Below are 15,519 nucleotides of genomic sequence, written 5' to 3'. Positions count from 1 at the left end.
ACAAATGAAACGATTACCCTGCAGCTGAGCTAAAAATGGCATTTTTCCAAATCCTCCTCATCCAAACAGAGCCAAGAAATTCTGATTAGCCAAGAAATCAAGGCCGTAATCAAAATATACGCTGGGGTTACACGTCCCGGCCAATCCCCCATATATACAGATGTAAAAAATATAAATAATCATATTCTACTCGCTAGCGTTGCGTAACGTTGTAATCTGTCAGTGTTCCCATCAGTCGTTGATGGAACACTTATTCTTATAACACCATAACATCATCACTTCATTTCCAGTTAAGTCTTTATAACAGCCAGGGTTGCCAGGTTCACATTTTACCACCAAATTAGGCTAGTTTCAGTATCTGACATCTTTTTTAGAGACACTGATGCTTATTTTAACAAAATGATCCCTTGCAATAGCATGGCTGTGTAATCAGAAAGTGAAAGTGCATCCAAGGAGGATGTGGGTCCCTGCTCAGTCTGGTTCCTCTCAAGGTTTCTTCCTTCGGCCTGCTCAACAGGGGTTTTTTGGTCTGTCGATCCTGGATTCTGTACATTTACATTTTCAGCATTTAGCAGATGCCTTTTTATCCAAACCGACCTACAGTACTGTGACAGTATACTATCTGAGCAATTAAGAGTTAAGGACCTTGTTTAAGGGCCCAACAGTGACAACCTGACATCGGTGAGGCTTGAACCAGCGACCTTTTGATTACTAGTCCAGTACCTTAACCACTAGGCTACAACTGCCCTGTAAAGTTGCTTTGAGACAATGTCTATTGTCAAAAAAAGGGCTATACAAATAAATTTGACTTGATTTAACTTGACTATAAAGTGCTAGACTGTCCTGCCAGCCATCCAGAATCGTCTCCTATTAATAACATGTGGTTCACTGTGAAGCACAAAATACAACTTGAGTTTTGTGAAGGGGCAGGTCGCACCTTGTCTCTTCACAGAGACGCCAAACATAGCCCCGTACCTGCAAGAATTAAAAATGAAGCCAGTATCCAGGACGCTTAACTAAGTTAGAACAACACGTGGCCAAAAAAAAGCCACAAACAAAAATGGTAAAAGGAAAATGAATGCAGTGGCCAAAATAACAGAAACACCCGCAGCCCCAGTAGAGAAAGTGGACAGAACAGAGACAGAGCAGAAATAAAAACTGATTTTCACAATATGATCACAGGTTCATGGGGAAAAAACAAGAAATGAAACACAGAACGAGCTTGGCCGGGATTGCACAAGCGACCCCTCGCCCCACCAACTGGAACTAAACTGGTTTTATCTTTTCATGGCATCATGGGTCTATCTGTGGGGCATGCTCCTGCCACGGTGCTGGCTGTGTTTCCAGGAAAAGATAAAGAGTTCTGGTATCTGATTGGCAGTAAACCGACTGGATTAGACTGAGCCTGGCATCCCGGTTTCAAGAAAGAAAGCAGGTTGCTAAAGGAGGAGCTGGCAACTCTGTGACGAATAGAAACACTTACACCTGGAGCGAATTAATGCTCAATAAGGCACCAGTGACTGTCAGTTCAAACAAACCGTCATGCCAATTATCTGTGCCTCCGCACTCCCTTTGCTGGCAATAAATGGCAAGGCAGAAGGGCATAATTCTGTAGTCCTACCCAGCTCCGATCTCAACGACAGGTGAGTTTGTAACTGCTTTCAAAACTGTCCTCAATCCCCAAACGATGTTGTACTGTTGTTTAAGAAGAAATGTGATGTAACACAGAAGTAAACAAGCTCCCGTACCAGCTTTTTTGGAACATGTTTGTTATCAAATTTGATATAATGTCAGGGTTTTGTTTTCCTCTTTCATTAGCTGGTCCCAACTTCTGTGGAATTGAGGTTTGTATGTTCTCTACGTCTTAATATCAAAAAGTCCAGAGTGTGTGTGTTGCTCTTGGCTGTGTGTCCACTCACCGCCTGCATACCCACGTTTCTCAGATATCTATCTTGTAATGGATATGCAATGCTTTCCAAAATATTATCACCCCCCCCCCCCAACACACACACACACACACACATACACACACACACACACACACACAGTTCTGAACAACAGTTGCGCAAAGCCAGTTTTGCACCATTAATTTCACTTTGTTTTTATGTTTCTGGCTCCTCCTGTGGTCGGAGTCCCAAACGTCTCTGCAAGCCATTTGTGCTGTTTATGTATTTAGATTCGTCGTCCCTTTTTTAACCGCATTTCGCCGAAGGGGAATTTTCCATTCGGTTTAAAATAAAGTGCATCATTGTGCCCGGTCCTAATGCATCCTTTTGTGTAATGGTAAGCATATTAGATACATTGAAACCATACCAACATAACAGAGCATGGGAAATGTCTTACAGGTTTTTCCTAAAGAAATGTGTCATCGACCAGCTTGTGTTCTGTGGCTCGAATCCTGATCAAGACATACAGTTATTGGAACCCCTGGTAAAGACGAGTAAACAGGGCTATGAGAAAAAATAACTCATCCAGAAATAATTATTTGTGAACAAAACCACATATGCTGTAAGTACAGGCACCCATTATAATCTAAATCAAAATATAATCAAAGCATTTCTGGGGTATTTACACTATATGGACAAAAGTATTGGGACGTCCCTTCTAATTTTTCTATTACTAATGAAGATAAGTTTAGTGCTCCTGTAACGCTCTCTTAGTACATTAAACCACGTTAAGCTTTTTAAACTCTCTCGGAAAAGCTGATTCTCACAATTTCTCAGAGCCTCGAGCTGTAACACATGTTTAAAAGTGAAACAGTGAGGAAAATCCAGCTAAACACAGATACATGTGGAGCTTTCACGCAAAAGTAGATTAATCTCATATTCACACTTTGATGACGTTTTACCGCACCGCTCAAGCCGAGCGCTCATCAAAGCGGCCGTTTCTCATGTGAATGCGCCCTTAGAGTTGATTGGTGCTATATTAAAAGTTACTGGTACCCGTTCTACTGCCAGTGTATGTCTACAGAGACTGTATTGCTGTATTCTCGTATCAATCAATGGCAAAACAGCTAACTAAAAGCGTGTTCACATATTTTTGCTCATGTAGGATGTTGTGGGTAGTGTATTAAAATCCTGTTTTTACTTTTTGCTGTACTCAACCATATAAACACACCACACTTGGCTCGTTCTGTCTTGAAAACATTAAGTCGCCGTGTTCAGTGAAACCGGCGCGACCCAAATTAATTTAGCATGCCTTATAATGTTGCGTAATAGCTTTGTGGATGTGGAAATCCTAGAAGTCCTGGGTGCGGGCTTCGATTTTCACTTCAAACGTCAAACATTAAAGGGGGAAACAGTCACATTTGGGTGTTTGATATTTAATATAGAAAAGCTGTTCGGTACCAGAGCTTTTTCATTTCTATGAACAGAGCAGAGCAGTCACAGGCGGTTGGGAATGTCACTCGGAGCCACTTTTAAACAATTTCAGATCCTATTTTGGTTTCTTTAATATTGTGAATCATGTTTGATGGCAGAGCTTTGAAAAAGCTAATCATTTCAAAGGACCTGGCTAAAAACTGAACTGATGACACCAGTGTCTGACGGATCTGAATTCCTAGTCTTGCTGATAGCACCACAACACAAGCACCGTTCCTATAAGCTTTATGGACTGGGATTTCAAAAAAGCTGTGCAAGCAAAATTGAAGCCTTACAATGTGACTTTAAAACTTTGTTGTCTTCTGGAGAAGTGATGTTTGGTCAGATGACACTAAGATGAAGTACGATGGATCTTCAAAAAGTTTCCTCACTTTTATATATTGGTTATAAGCGGTGAGGGTGAGAGGAGTAATCGGTCGTGTCTGAGAGACTGGGAGACGCTTACAGTCCGGATTTAGCTCCATCTGATTTCCAGTTTTTGGAAGCTCTAAGAAGCTTCAAGGGGAAGAAGATTTTCATGTGAAAGCAGTGCTGCATCAGTGGCTCTTTTTCTCCAATTTCCCCCCCAATTTTCTCCCTGTTATCTACCGATACAACCCTCCACCGCTGACTGAGGAGCTGTGCAACTGACACACGTCCCCTCCGACACGTGTGCAGTACTGACTGCATCACGAGGCGAGTTCATATGCAGATCAGCTTTGATCACACACTGATCGCATTATTATAACTCAATCAGCCAGCAGAGGTCACAATTGCACCAGTTATGAGGAACCCTGATCTGGCTCATCCCACCCTGTAAACAACAGCCAGTTGTTCATGAAGCCGCCCAGCCCAGCCGGATGGCAGAGCTGTGATTCGATATGATGTATTCAAAATCCCAGCTCCGGTGCACTAGCGTATTTCACCCCTGCACTACCTGAGCGGCAATGTCATTTGTTTTTCGAAATTCTTAATAAATATAGTTTTTAAAAAGTTCAGAAACGTTTTGAAGAACCCTCGTATTTTGGCCACCATGACCTCACGTGTCAGAGGGGGCGTGGGTTAGCTTCGTTCTCCTCAAATCAGAGCGGGGGTCGGCATTAGTGGAGAGGAAGCGTGACGCAAACGGGCAATTGGACGCGCTGAAAGGGAGAAAAATGGGAATAAATGCATAAAACAAAACAAAAAACTGGTTTTGAAAAAGCTAAATTGGTCTAAAATGGTATTTTGAAATGGCTTGACGTCAACCTTATTAAAAAGGTCAAATATTTGACAGAAAACCAGCTAATTTTGTTAAACCCACCAATTCTGCCAAGCTCAGTGCTGGACCAGATGCTTCATTAATACAAAAAGAGCTGATGAACACATCCAGTGACAAAAGCCAAGTCAAATTTATTTGTATTTCGCTTTTTACAATGGACATTGTCTCAAAGCAACTTTACAGAATCAAGGACTAACAGACCAAAATCCCTGTTGAGCAAGCCGAGGGCAACGATGGCAATTAAAAAACTCCCTTAAAATTACAGAAAGAAACCTTGAAAGGAACCAGACTCAGCAGGGACCTTCATCCTCCTTGGGTGTATATATTTAACCCTGCGGATACTGTCATATTGTTAGAAAGCACAAACTACATTTATGAAAGGGCAGTGATAATCAGAAGGTTGCTGTTTAAACCCCCCCACCACCTTCAAGCTGCCACTGTTGGGCTTTAAGCCTCAATGGTTTTCATTGTGTTCTGTCAATGGAAATCAAATTTGTAAAGCTTTTCTGGACAAAGAACGTTGCTTCAATAACTCAGTCAGAGAACAGGGAAATGACAGAAACCCCAGTGACCTCCACGTCTCTTACTGGTGTATGTAAAATTTTGACCTCAGCTGCAGCAAAGTAATTGTACTTTTGAATAATGATGCAAAATTACAGGTCAGAAAACACCACCACGTCTTGTGTTTTGCACCAGGAACATTCTGATTCTGTGTAATCTGAACTGAAATGAGCCTGACTGTGAAATTTCGCTGACAAGAAGCCAGTGTTGCGCAAACACTGAACAGGCCATGTGTCCATCAGATGGGGAAAACCCTGCTCCGAAATGAGTCATGTTTCAGCCCGAGTGGGTGAGAGAATTCCTCTGATTTTTCACCATAACCAGCAACATCTGACTCAATCCATCACTCCCAAAGACTCCATTGTGTTTCCTCAGAAGCCTCCTACGCTGCATGTCCACAGGTCACAAGGCCCATCCTTGTGTTCAATTTCTGTTCAATCTTCCAGTTGCCTTCACATACTGAACACCAGCGCGTCTAGGAACACGAGAGGCGGATAAGTTCTGCCTGGTTAACTGCTATGACACTCCCAAACGCTCTTTAATTAACTGAGACTCTAAACACTGAACCATTAGGCTAAACGGCTTCTCTTGGACCTAAAACCAGCAAGTCCTAGTGGTGACCGGCGTTTGTTGTGTTTTGAACATATTCATGCTGGTGTTTAATAATCACTCACCAGTATGTGTTGTGTTTTGAACACAAAACCAGCAATAGCATAATATAAGTCAGTGCTTCTGGCTGATCAAATCGAAGGGGTTAATAATAATGAATAAATGAGTGAATGAAGGAATAAATTAATATAAAGATAATAATCTGGGATCAGAGTGCAGGGGCAGCCATAATACGGGACCCCTGGAGCCCAGAGGGTTAAGGGCCTTGCTTAAGGGCACAATAGTGGCTGCATGGCAGAGCTGGGATTAGAACTCACAACAATCCTAAATTATTTGCTTTGGGATCTATCTATCTATCTATCTATCTATCTATCTGTCTGTCTGTCTGTCTGTCTGTCTGTCTGTCTGTCTGTCTGTCTGTCTGTCTGTCTGTCTGTCTGTTTGTCTGTCTGTCAGACTAACCCTCTAGTTATTAACCCACAGCTCTACCCACTAGGCTATTTAATAAATAAATAAATGAATGTAAGAATTTGTATGTACTCTGTCCTAAGCCAGTGGACGTTTCTTGAGGTGAGACATTTATTTCTATATATTTGTAATGGCTGCAATACCTTCTTGTAGATCCAAACGTCAGGTACGTCAGATGTTTCTTTGCCAACTGACCACATTTTGAGGTAAACTGGATCAGAAGTCCCAGCTGATGAAGCATTAAAACATGCCCATATCAAGAGATCATCTTCCACCTATCTTCTGTCTTGCATTAGAAAAACGGGCCTCATGTTGTTTGGAACGGGATGCCTGCCGTGCGTGGACGTTCATGTTTCTGTTTTGACAGACGTAAAAGCTGAAACGCTCGAGAAGACCACGACAATTAAGTTCAATAAAGATGAGGAAATCCAGCTCAATCTGAGGCAGGGGTCAGAGTTCCTGCTGGGCGAGGCTGGAAATCCCAGAATCGAAATGATCTCATCAAAACGATTAGACAGGAAATCATTCAACCGCATCCATGAGAGAAGAGGTCACGGTGCACAGAGCGGTGATTTCTGCCTCCAGATCAGCGTTTCTGAATGAAGGTAGTGAGCTGGATGATGAAGGCACCACAGTACTGACACTTGAGCCCCTTGTTGAAGGGTGTGTGTTGAAAAGGCAGAACAGGGGTCATAACCTGAGCTAAGTGGAATTTGGGTTAAAATAATGCAAAAAAAAAATAGGGACGTGCACTATATGGGCAAAAGTATTGGGAGATTTGAACCCCTATAAGCATGTGTGACACCCCACCCTAACCACATAGTAATAGCATCAGAGCAGCCAAAAGCACCCTTGGGGGTCCCGAACCCATATGATTCAGTCTGCATCATGTTACTGACATCATGCCTGGAATCACAAGCCTGAGCATCATTTTGGGACTGAGGTCACGCTGCTCACCATGTCCAGGCGTGACTTTCTGTTCTGTACAATAATAATGTCACAGCTAATAAGACATCATAATTTGTCATTATTGACGTTGGCTCTGGTTGGTTGGAAATGACAGAGCGCTGTAGCGGCTGGAAGGTCTTGTGTGGAACCCAACCCCAACCCTGAATCATCTCCCAAACTGCACAACCCAACCCAGCTGCCAATCAAACACCGCCACGCCCACATCTCCCTGTATGAAAACGCTGGAAACTTTAAACAGATGTGGCGTCACCCTGGACAGAATGAGATCGACTGACGACCCAGAGGAACCGCACAGAAAAATTATGTTAGTATAAATAGTGGACAAAATAATGGAATTGTATAGGCTATAAAGGAGCTCTGACAGTAAGCTCTGAAGAGTTTTAAAGCAATATAAGGCAACTAACAGAGATTAAAAAAGGCCAAATAGCAGGTCCCCTGATTCTTAATTGCAGATAAAAACCAGGGTACTTAATTATGACCTCTAAAGTACCGTAGTCCCAAAATTAACCCTGCAATTAAATAGGCACCCTGATGAAAAAACATATGAGCTTTAAGAGGCTGGAATTCGCACCCAGGTGGTACAGCAGGATATTCCACTAGCACACCAGCGCCGAGATTCTGAACTCCTCGGTTCTATTCACACTATTATAATAATTCATTTGATCTTTTAGGCCAGTGATAGCTCAGTGGTTAAGGTACTGGACTAGTAAACAGAAGGTTGCCGGTTTAAGCCCCACCACCACCAAGTTGCCACTGTTGGGTCCTTGAGCAAGGCCCTTAACCCTAAATTGCTCATCGTGTTCCACTCATTGTGTAAGTCACTTTGGATAAAAGTGTCTGCTAAATGCTGAAAATGAAATGAAATTAAATGAAATGATCTGCCTTGTAGGTGGTTTATGGAACTATTATTATCAATACTACTATTGATTGAACGTCTGTACAAGTCTAAATGATTATAATGATGTCCAGATTGTTTTTCATGAGACATGAATTTTGAACATGTTAAAAATTCATCATTTTTAACCAGAAGCCGTCATGGGTGCCAAACCACAGGATCATCTCCGAAGACGATCGTTGAGACGAGCTAAACTCCGGGACTCTTCTGATTGTCAGGAGGGAAATACACTGTTGAGTCACATTATTATGACCGCTTCCTATATCCGACGGCTGGGGAATGTTTTTGTGGCATTCTCTGGGCCCATGCATCCATGTGGAAGGCAATGAATCCAGTCTTGCAGGGGCGGATGGGATCTTCCATCAAGACAATGCGACATGTTAGCTGGCTTAAAAGAGCATGACCAAGCCTTCCGAGTACTACCCTGCCCCGTAATTCCCCAAACCTGAACTTCATTGAGTATCTGTGGCACCACCTCGATCGTTGTGTTCGCTCTCCAGCAGCTGTGAGATGCACTGCAGTCAGCATGACTCCAGATACCTGTGACAACCTACTAGGACCTTATTGAGTCACTCCCAGCCCGCCTAGCTGCTGTCTGTGCTGCACATGCCGGTTACTCTGGATATTAGCTGGTGGTCATAATAATGTGACTCGACAGTGTATAAGTCAGGTATAAGAGATGTAGAGATGTAGCCCATTGTGCTATGTCCAGTATTGTTCAACAGATTGAGGAGGATGATTCATTCCTCTAAAGAATTGTTCTACTGCTGTAGAGTCCAATAGTGGTGTTCTTGAGACTCTTGATAAACAGTTCTTGTGCTGAACTGCTTCCAGAAGCTGTAATAAGTGTCGGTAGGCTGTTTTATGACAGTGCCATGTTAATAGTTGTACCACCAGTGTTTGTCAATGGAGACCCAATGGCTATACGTTATGAAGGGGCGTGGCTGAAGTAACCGAATGAACTAATTATAAAGACCATACATTTTGATCATGTCGTGTATTTATTGTATGTCCATAAAATAGTGTCTTTTTTACATAGAATATTTACATAGAAATCAGTATATCAACCCATATTTAAAAAAAAACAAAATACATGTAAATATTAAAACTTCATGTCTGGGTGGTGCAGTGGGTAGCGTTGTTGTCTTACAGCAAGAAGGTCCTGGGTTTGATACCCCAGCTGAGCGAGCAGGGTCCTTTCTGTGTGGAGTTTGCATGTTCTCCCCATGTCCATGTGGGTTTCCTCCGAGTGTTCCGAATGGATGTGTGTGTGCCCTGTAATGTACTGCCGACCTGTCCGGGGTGTTTCCTGCCTTTCGCCCAATGAATCAGACCCACCGCGACCCTGACCAGGATAAACAGGTGGTAAAACAGACAACACTTAAAAAAATCACTCAAGCAGAATTATTTCTGTTATTTTTACCAGCTCTGAGCTTTTAAAATGTAGGTAAAAGTACCAAACAGCGCTCAACACAAACTGCGTAACGTTTCTTTAGTCACTTTGTGAGTTAGAAGTGTCCGTTTATGTTCAGTTCTTTAAAAACGTTTCCTCCGGTTATGTTATTTCACCCTAAAAGTCACATTTCTCCCGAGCGTTTCTCTCACTGTCCCACAAACTCGATGTTATAGGTGACCTGATGTCCGTTGTCCCAGGCATACAGCACCTTCTCTTTAGGATTGTAGTCCACCTGAGTAACGAAGGCATACTCGTTGGTGAACGGCAGCCGCGGCGTAGCCTCCGTGTTGGTATGCGTGTCGTAGGCGTACGCCACCTCGCCCTCTCTCTGGTTGTACACGTCGATGGCGTACAGCACGCCGCACACCATGAAGCAGTTCCCGTAGGTGTTGCGCTTCAGGCCCGTCCTCCACGTGGTCTCCTTCTTGGTGGACAGGTCGCTGGGGTCCAGCTTGCTGACGACGATGACCTCGTGCTGCCCGTAGTCGTAGTCCAGCGCCGGGTATATCACCCACAGGCCGCTCTCGTCCACGGCGAAGTCGATGTCCGAGTGGCCGCGCCACTTCCACGGCGTCGTGTCCTCGTAGACGGCGTCGTGGAGGAGGGTCCAGGCGGCCACGTAGCGCATGCGCAGGTCGTATTTGATGATGTTCTTGGTGAAGGCACGGTTGTAGTAGAAGGAACCGTTGAAGACCACATGACCAGTTCCAATCCAGTTATAGGGAAGCTTGTACAGGTTACTCCAGCGACCTGAAGCGGGTAAAGAACATCGGTAATGAAACTGTGCTGACCATGACACGACATAATACTGGACTAGAGCTTTATGTAGATAAAATATAAGAAATTAAGCTACAAGTTACTAATTTATCAACTTTAAGTGCTTAAATACATGATTTTTTATTTGTAAATAGTAAATAGAAAGAACTTTCCCTGATTCCATGTTAACAGATTTTTTTATTTTTTAAGTAGTTCTGTTTAAAAAAGAAGAAAAAAACTTACATTAGAGCATGATACGTTTGCTGTTTGATTTCTCTGCAGTACCACAGTCCTGCCTCTTAAACATTATGTGGCCAAATGTAACTGGACACCTGACCATGAGCTCGTTGGTCAATCTATTCTGAAACCGTGAGCACTGATATGAAGTTTTTGTGTTCAGGGCTGTAAGGGCTTTCCAAATTTGTGTCCATTTAGCCGAATGAACACTGACGCTGGACAAAACCGCCTGGCTTGCAATCAGCGTTCTAATTCCTTCTAAATGTGTTCAGGATCTGTGCAGGCCACCGGAGTTCCTCCACACTAAACACGTTTAATCACGGACAGCAGTGATTGGCTCTCCGCAGGCCCTGCCCCATGAGGGAAGGAGGGGGCTTCATCAAAAGGGGCGTGTAACAGCCTCAACCCTACCTTGTTTGAAATTATCCAGGTTGCGGAACTCCACCAGGTTGTTCCCGTAGTAATAGTTAGTCACGTAGATCTTGTTGTCCCTGGCGAGAGGGTCCTTCATCCAGGCTCCTTCATTACGTCCGTAACTGTGATGTTTCTCGGGCATCTCCACCGACGCGATGGTGCCCTCACACTCCAGAAATTTGTCCACTGTACAGAGTATAACACACACACACACACACACACATTTAAAACATGAACCTTCTCTTTGTCCAGCTCTCAACTTTCCAGTAGAGCCAAAGTTTACATACACCCCCTGCACCCCTTAAAAAAGAAGTAGAACTGTGATTACATGCCAAGGTCAAGAGGAAAACCTAAAGATCTCAGCCTATTTTCAGAGGTGGTAAGGTCAGAAAACAAGTTTACTGTACACAGTCAAGCGAGCTTTAGGATGTTCTGAGTGAAGAAGATCCAAAATCGACACCATACATCATGAAGCTCGGCTGAAGTTCATGCTGATCACGTAGACAACAGCAGCCTCTAAAAGCTTGCTTGGCTGTGGACAGAGTTACCCATGTTTCAATCCCTTCACCTTGGATTACATCTGACCATCTGGACAAATGTTGCCCAGCAACAAACTTTTGGCTACACCTGTATGTATAACATAAGGAATCTGCTACCTGTTTTGTTAGAGAAGGCCTTTGTGAGCACTTCTTTAGTGTTCAGCGGTGGTGTGCTGGTGTGTTTCTCAGTCACCGGACTGGACCTGGTGGTGAAAAGCCGCCCGCCGCTAATGCTCTGTAACGAAACTGTTGTCGTAGCAACAGTTGTGGTGGTTGTCGTCGCCGCCGTGGTCGTCGTCGGTGCCGCCGTGGTCGTTTTCGGCGTCGCTGCGTTCGAGGTGGCCTCGGCGGCCTCCGGGACGAGTTCCGGCCCCCTCTTAGCCTCCTCGATCTGGTGGACGGTGTGGATTTTGGCCGTGTTGTCTGTCAGGGAGGCAGAGAGATAGAGATTACACCCCCAAGTTCAATCCTTCACCCCCAAGTCCCACAGATTCCAGTCGCACTTCAAAAGACGGATTTATTATTTATGAGACGTTGCGCTGGAGTGACTTCCTGCGCTGTAACCCAAGTCTGTCCACACACTGTTTTCATTTTCACACTGAGCGCGTTTCATCTCCGGCCATGGAAAGCACATCTCCATGAGGACAACGCCGGGGACGGAGGCCGAGCCGAGCCCGCTCTTCCTGCACCGTGGGTTCGTCTGGGACGTTCACCGCCAGCGCTGACCAGCCGGACACCAATCCTACAAATCCTACAAATATTATGGTGTTTTCGGTCAGTATAATGCAACAGCCGTGCAGATCTGAACAGGAAGGACGTGCTGGATCTAGAGGGGCCACATAAACATCTCGTACTGAGCAAACCTGCAGCACACGGACCACAAAAATCCCTTTTTACTTAAATAAATATATTTTAAGTTACAGAATTTTTTACTGCATTTTTTCATGTGTTGAGAGAAAGTAAGTGCCCCCCTTTCAGTGGGTAGAACTGTCGCCTCACAGCAAGAAGGTCCCGAATTCGATCACCAGGTGGGGCGGTCCAGGTCCTTTCTGTGTGGAGTTTGCATGTTCTCCCGGTGTCTGTGTGGGTGTCCTCCAGGTGCTCCGGTTTCCTCCCACAGTCCAAAGACGTGCAAGTGAGGTGAATTGGAGATACTAAATTGTCCATGACTGTGTTCGATATAACCTTGTGAACTGATGAATCTTGTGTAATGAGTAACTACCGTTCCTGTCATGAATGGAACCAAAGTGTAAAACATGACGTTAAAATCCTAATAAATAATAATAATAAAACAGTTTTATCCTGGTCAAGGTCGCTGTGGGGCGGTTTCCCTGGCATCACTGGGCGCAATGCAGTAACATACCCCAAACAGGACACCAATCCATCGTGTGATGAGATTAATTTTGAACAAAATTTTGAAACTAGGCACCGACCTGGTCGGGTGTCCACACAAATGGAGGAAAGGTCGGATGGGGTTTCTTCTCACTGTATCCGGTACTGGCACAAGAAAGAGCCTTCCCCAAACTGTTGCTACAAAGTTGTAAGCATATTAACTGACTGTTTATTATACAAGGGTTCTTCAAAATGTTCCTCTATAAAAAACTTAATCACTTTTCTACACCGTCAAATTCCGATGCATTTTTCTAGCATCGTACCAACTTTTTAATGCCATCGGCAAAAAATTTGTTTTGGTTGAGCGCGTAGCCACTGATTCAGCACTGCTTTCACATCATCATCACATGAAAATCTTCTTCCCCTTAAAGCTTGAGGGTCCACAAAGGTGGAAATCAGATGGAGCTAAATCCGGACTATAAAACTGTCTCAGTCTCTCAGATACGACCGATTACTACAATTACTCCTCCTCCCTCCCGCACTTACTGCTTCCAACCACAATATACAAGTGTGGAAACTTTTTGAAGATCCCTCGGGGTTATACACTCTGCATGTACATGTATAATTATATTTATTATTTACTTTAGGAAATGTTCTGGCAGCACTGAAGGCTCGCCTGGACCTGAGGGTAAAGTTCACACCTCTGTTCTTATTAAGATTCAATAAAGGAATTAGTTCTCCTGTCTAACAGCTCAGGTGTTTGTAATTATCTCTGACTAATTATCTCTGACTCTGACGAAAAACAACATACCGCGGGCGAGGGATTATGGGAGTCTCTTTATAGGCGCCGTTTTAAAGGTCCAGGTTGCCCACAGCTATAAAACCTTCCTCGCTCTCAGATGGTGAGGCACAGCGGGCATCGTGACCTGCTGCCAGTGCTGGAACATTTAAAGTGTTAACAGCACCAGACGGTGTTTTGCAGTGGAAACCATGCCTGGTATTCCTGACTACAGATGTGCTTTATGATCTTCACTCATCTTTAGTGACCACCTTGAACGAAAGCTTGACAAGTACTGGGGCGGCTAAGCGACTGGTCCAGTGGTTGGAGGGCAAGATACCAGCCAGTAGAGGTTAAATATTTGGGCTTTGTTGGCTGATCCCTGTCTAGATGAGCCATTGTTAATATCAGCAAAGCAGCACAGAGGGCCTTCAGGTGGACGTGACCTAAACATGGAGACCCTTGCGCAAGTTCTAAATGGAGCTACCAGACTGGCCAGCCGCTCAACAGACACAGTGGACCGTGTCTGAGGGAGGGAAAACCAGAAAAGGTCAGGTAGCTGGAAAGCATGGTGCCAGCCAGTACAGGTTTAATATCTGGGCTTTGCTGTATTATCCCTGTCTAGAAGCTTTAGCATGTTGGTCCTAGTCCTAGAGCCGTTGTTAATATCAGCAAAGCCTGAGAGAGGGCCTTCAGGTAGACGTGACCTACTCGTAGAGACCCTTGCGCAAGTTCTAAATAGAGCTACCAGCCTGGCCAGGCGCTCAACAGACACAGTGGACCGTGTCTGAGAGAGGGAAGACCAGAAAAGGTTTCTCCTAATTGCTACCGGAACTCGAGTAACGTAGGAACACATACAGTAGGTAACAGTGTGATAACTCGTACATGGTGCGGCTCTCTGTGAGAATCCATCGCTGGCTGGTGTAAAGAAGACATGGGTATGAATCTAGCTAGCCATCTGTACACAAGCAGGGATCTGATAAAGACAGGGTGTCATGGTAAAAAGCCTAAAACAGCTGAGGATTACAGGAACGTCATTCATAATGTGTCCAAAGGCACCGGGAGCTCTATGCTACAGTGGTCAACAACCAAAGCATGAGGAGAGGCTACTGGTGCAGCAACAGCTGGTGGCAACCTGGTCGGTGTCATCCTTGAAAGTGAACACGATGGGGCCCAAGAGAACAGGCGTGGTTGGGGAAAAGAACGAACGTTCACACACTTTCTGAAACACCCTGGAATCTCGTCCATTACTGTACAACATTTACCAAAACCACAATGAGTAATCGGCTGTTTTCTGGAACAATAAAAAAAAAAATTGGCACTGGTTCTTCAAACAACACAGGAAGTCATAAAATCATGGGTCTGAAAACAGGAAAACTGAGTCACCAACACCACGGAGATCACACACCTCTGTCTCCTCTCGCCGCACCGTCCGTCCCAGAGTCCACCACACTGCTGGCTTTGTAGTAAGTGATGCCCCTGATGACGCCCGGCTGGTGAGCTGGCACTTTGCTCTTGGGAGTAGGCTCTGGTTTTGCTGGTTTGATGGTTTTGGGTACTGGTTCCTTCTTGGGTTTGACAGGTTTCTCTTTGGCCGGCTTCACTGGAGGTTTGACCAGTGGATTTTTTTTGTTGGCTGGTTTTACAGCGTCTTTGTTCTTCTTCTCATCAGTGGCCTGAAATATCAGATACATTAGAGATTTAATCAGTATAATATGATCATAAAGTGAATTACTTTTATTGTATAGTGCACAATATGGCCAAAAGTGTGTGGACAGTGCTATCTAGAAGTGTGTGGACAGTGTGGAAAGTACTGTCTAAAAGTGTGTGGACAGTACTGCCTAAGAGTGTGTGGACATTGTGGAAAGTACTGTCTAAGAGTGTG

At 44.3% G+C, this 15,519-nt stretch overlaps 1 protein-coding gene across 1 annotated transcript in view; it reads right to left on the bottom strand.

Moving 5' to 3' along the window:
• Window positions 1–9,114: 9,114 nt before the first annotated feature.
• olfml2a (olfactomedin-like 2A) overlaps window positions 9,115–15,519 on the bottom strand; it is a 36,635-nt gene continuing 30,230 nt past the window's right edge. Inside the window, exons 5-8 of the mRNA XM_062999481.1 lie at window positions 15,043–15,310; window positions 11,642–11,947; window positions 10,983–11,171; window positions 9,115–10,328 (exon numbers count right to left, since the gene is read on the bottom strand). Of these exons, the coding sequence (XP_062855551.1) occupies window positions 9,724–10,328; window positions 10,983–11,171; window positions 11,642–11,947; window positions 15,043–15,310 (1,368 nt within the window). The 3' untranslated portion in view covers window positions 9,115–9,723. The remainder of the gene's footprint in view (window positions 10,329–10,982; window positions 11,172–11,641; window positions 11,948–15,042; window positions 15,311–15,519) is intronic.

The sequence above is a fragment of the Trichomycterus rosablanca genome, chromosome 7 (assembly GCF_030014385.1).
Source record: "Trichomycterus rosablanca isolate fTriRos1 chromosome 7, fTriRos1.hap1, whole genome shotgun sequence".
Taxonomy (NCBI): domain Eukaryota; kingdom Metazoa; phylum Chordata; class Actinopteri; order Siluriformes; family Trichomycteridae; genus Trichomycterus; species Trichomycterus rosablanca.
This window is presented reverse-complemented; position numbering and strand designations above follow the sequence as displayed.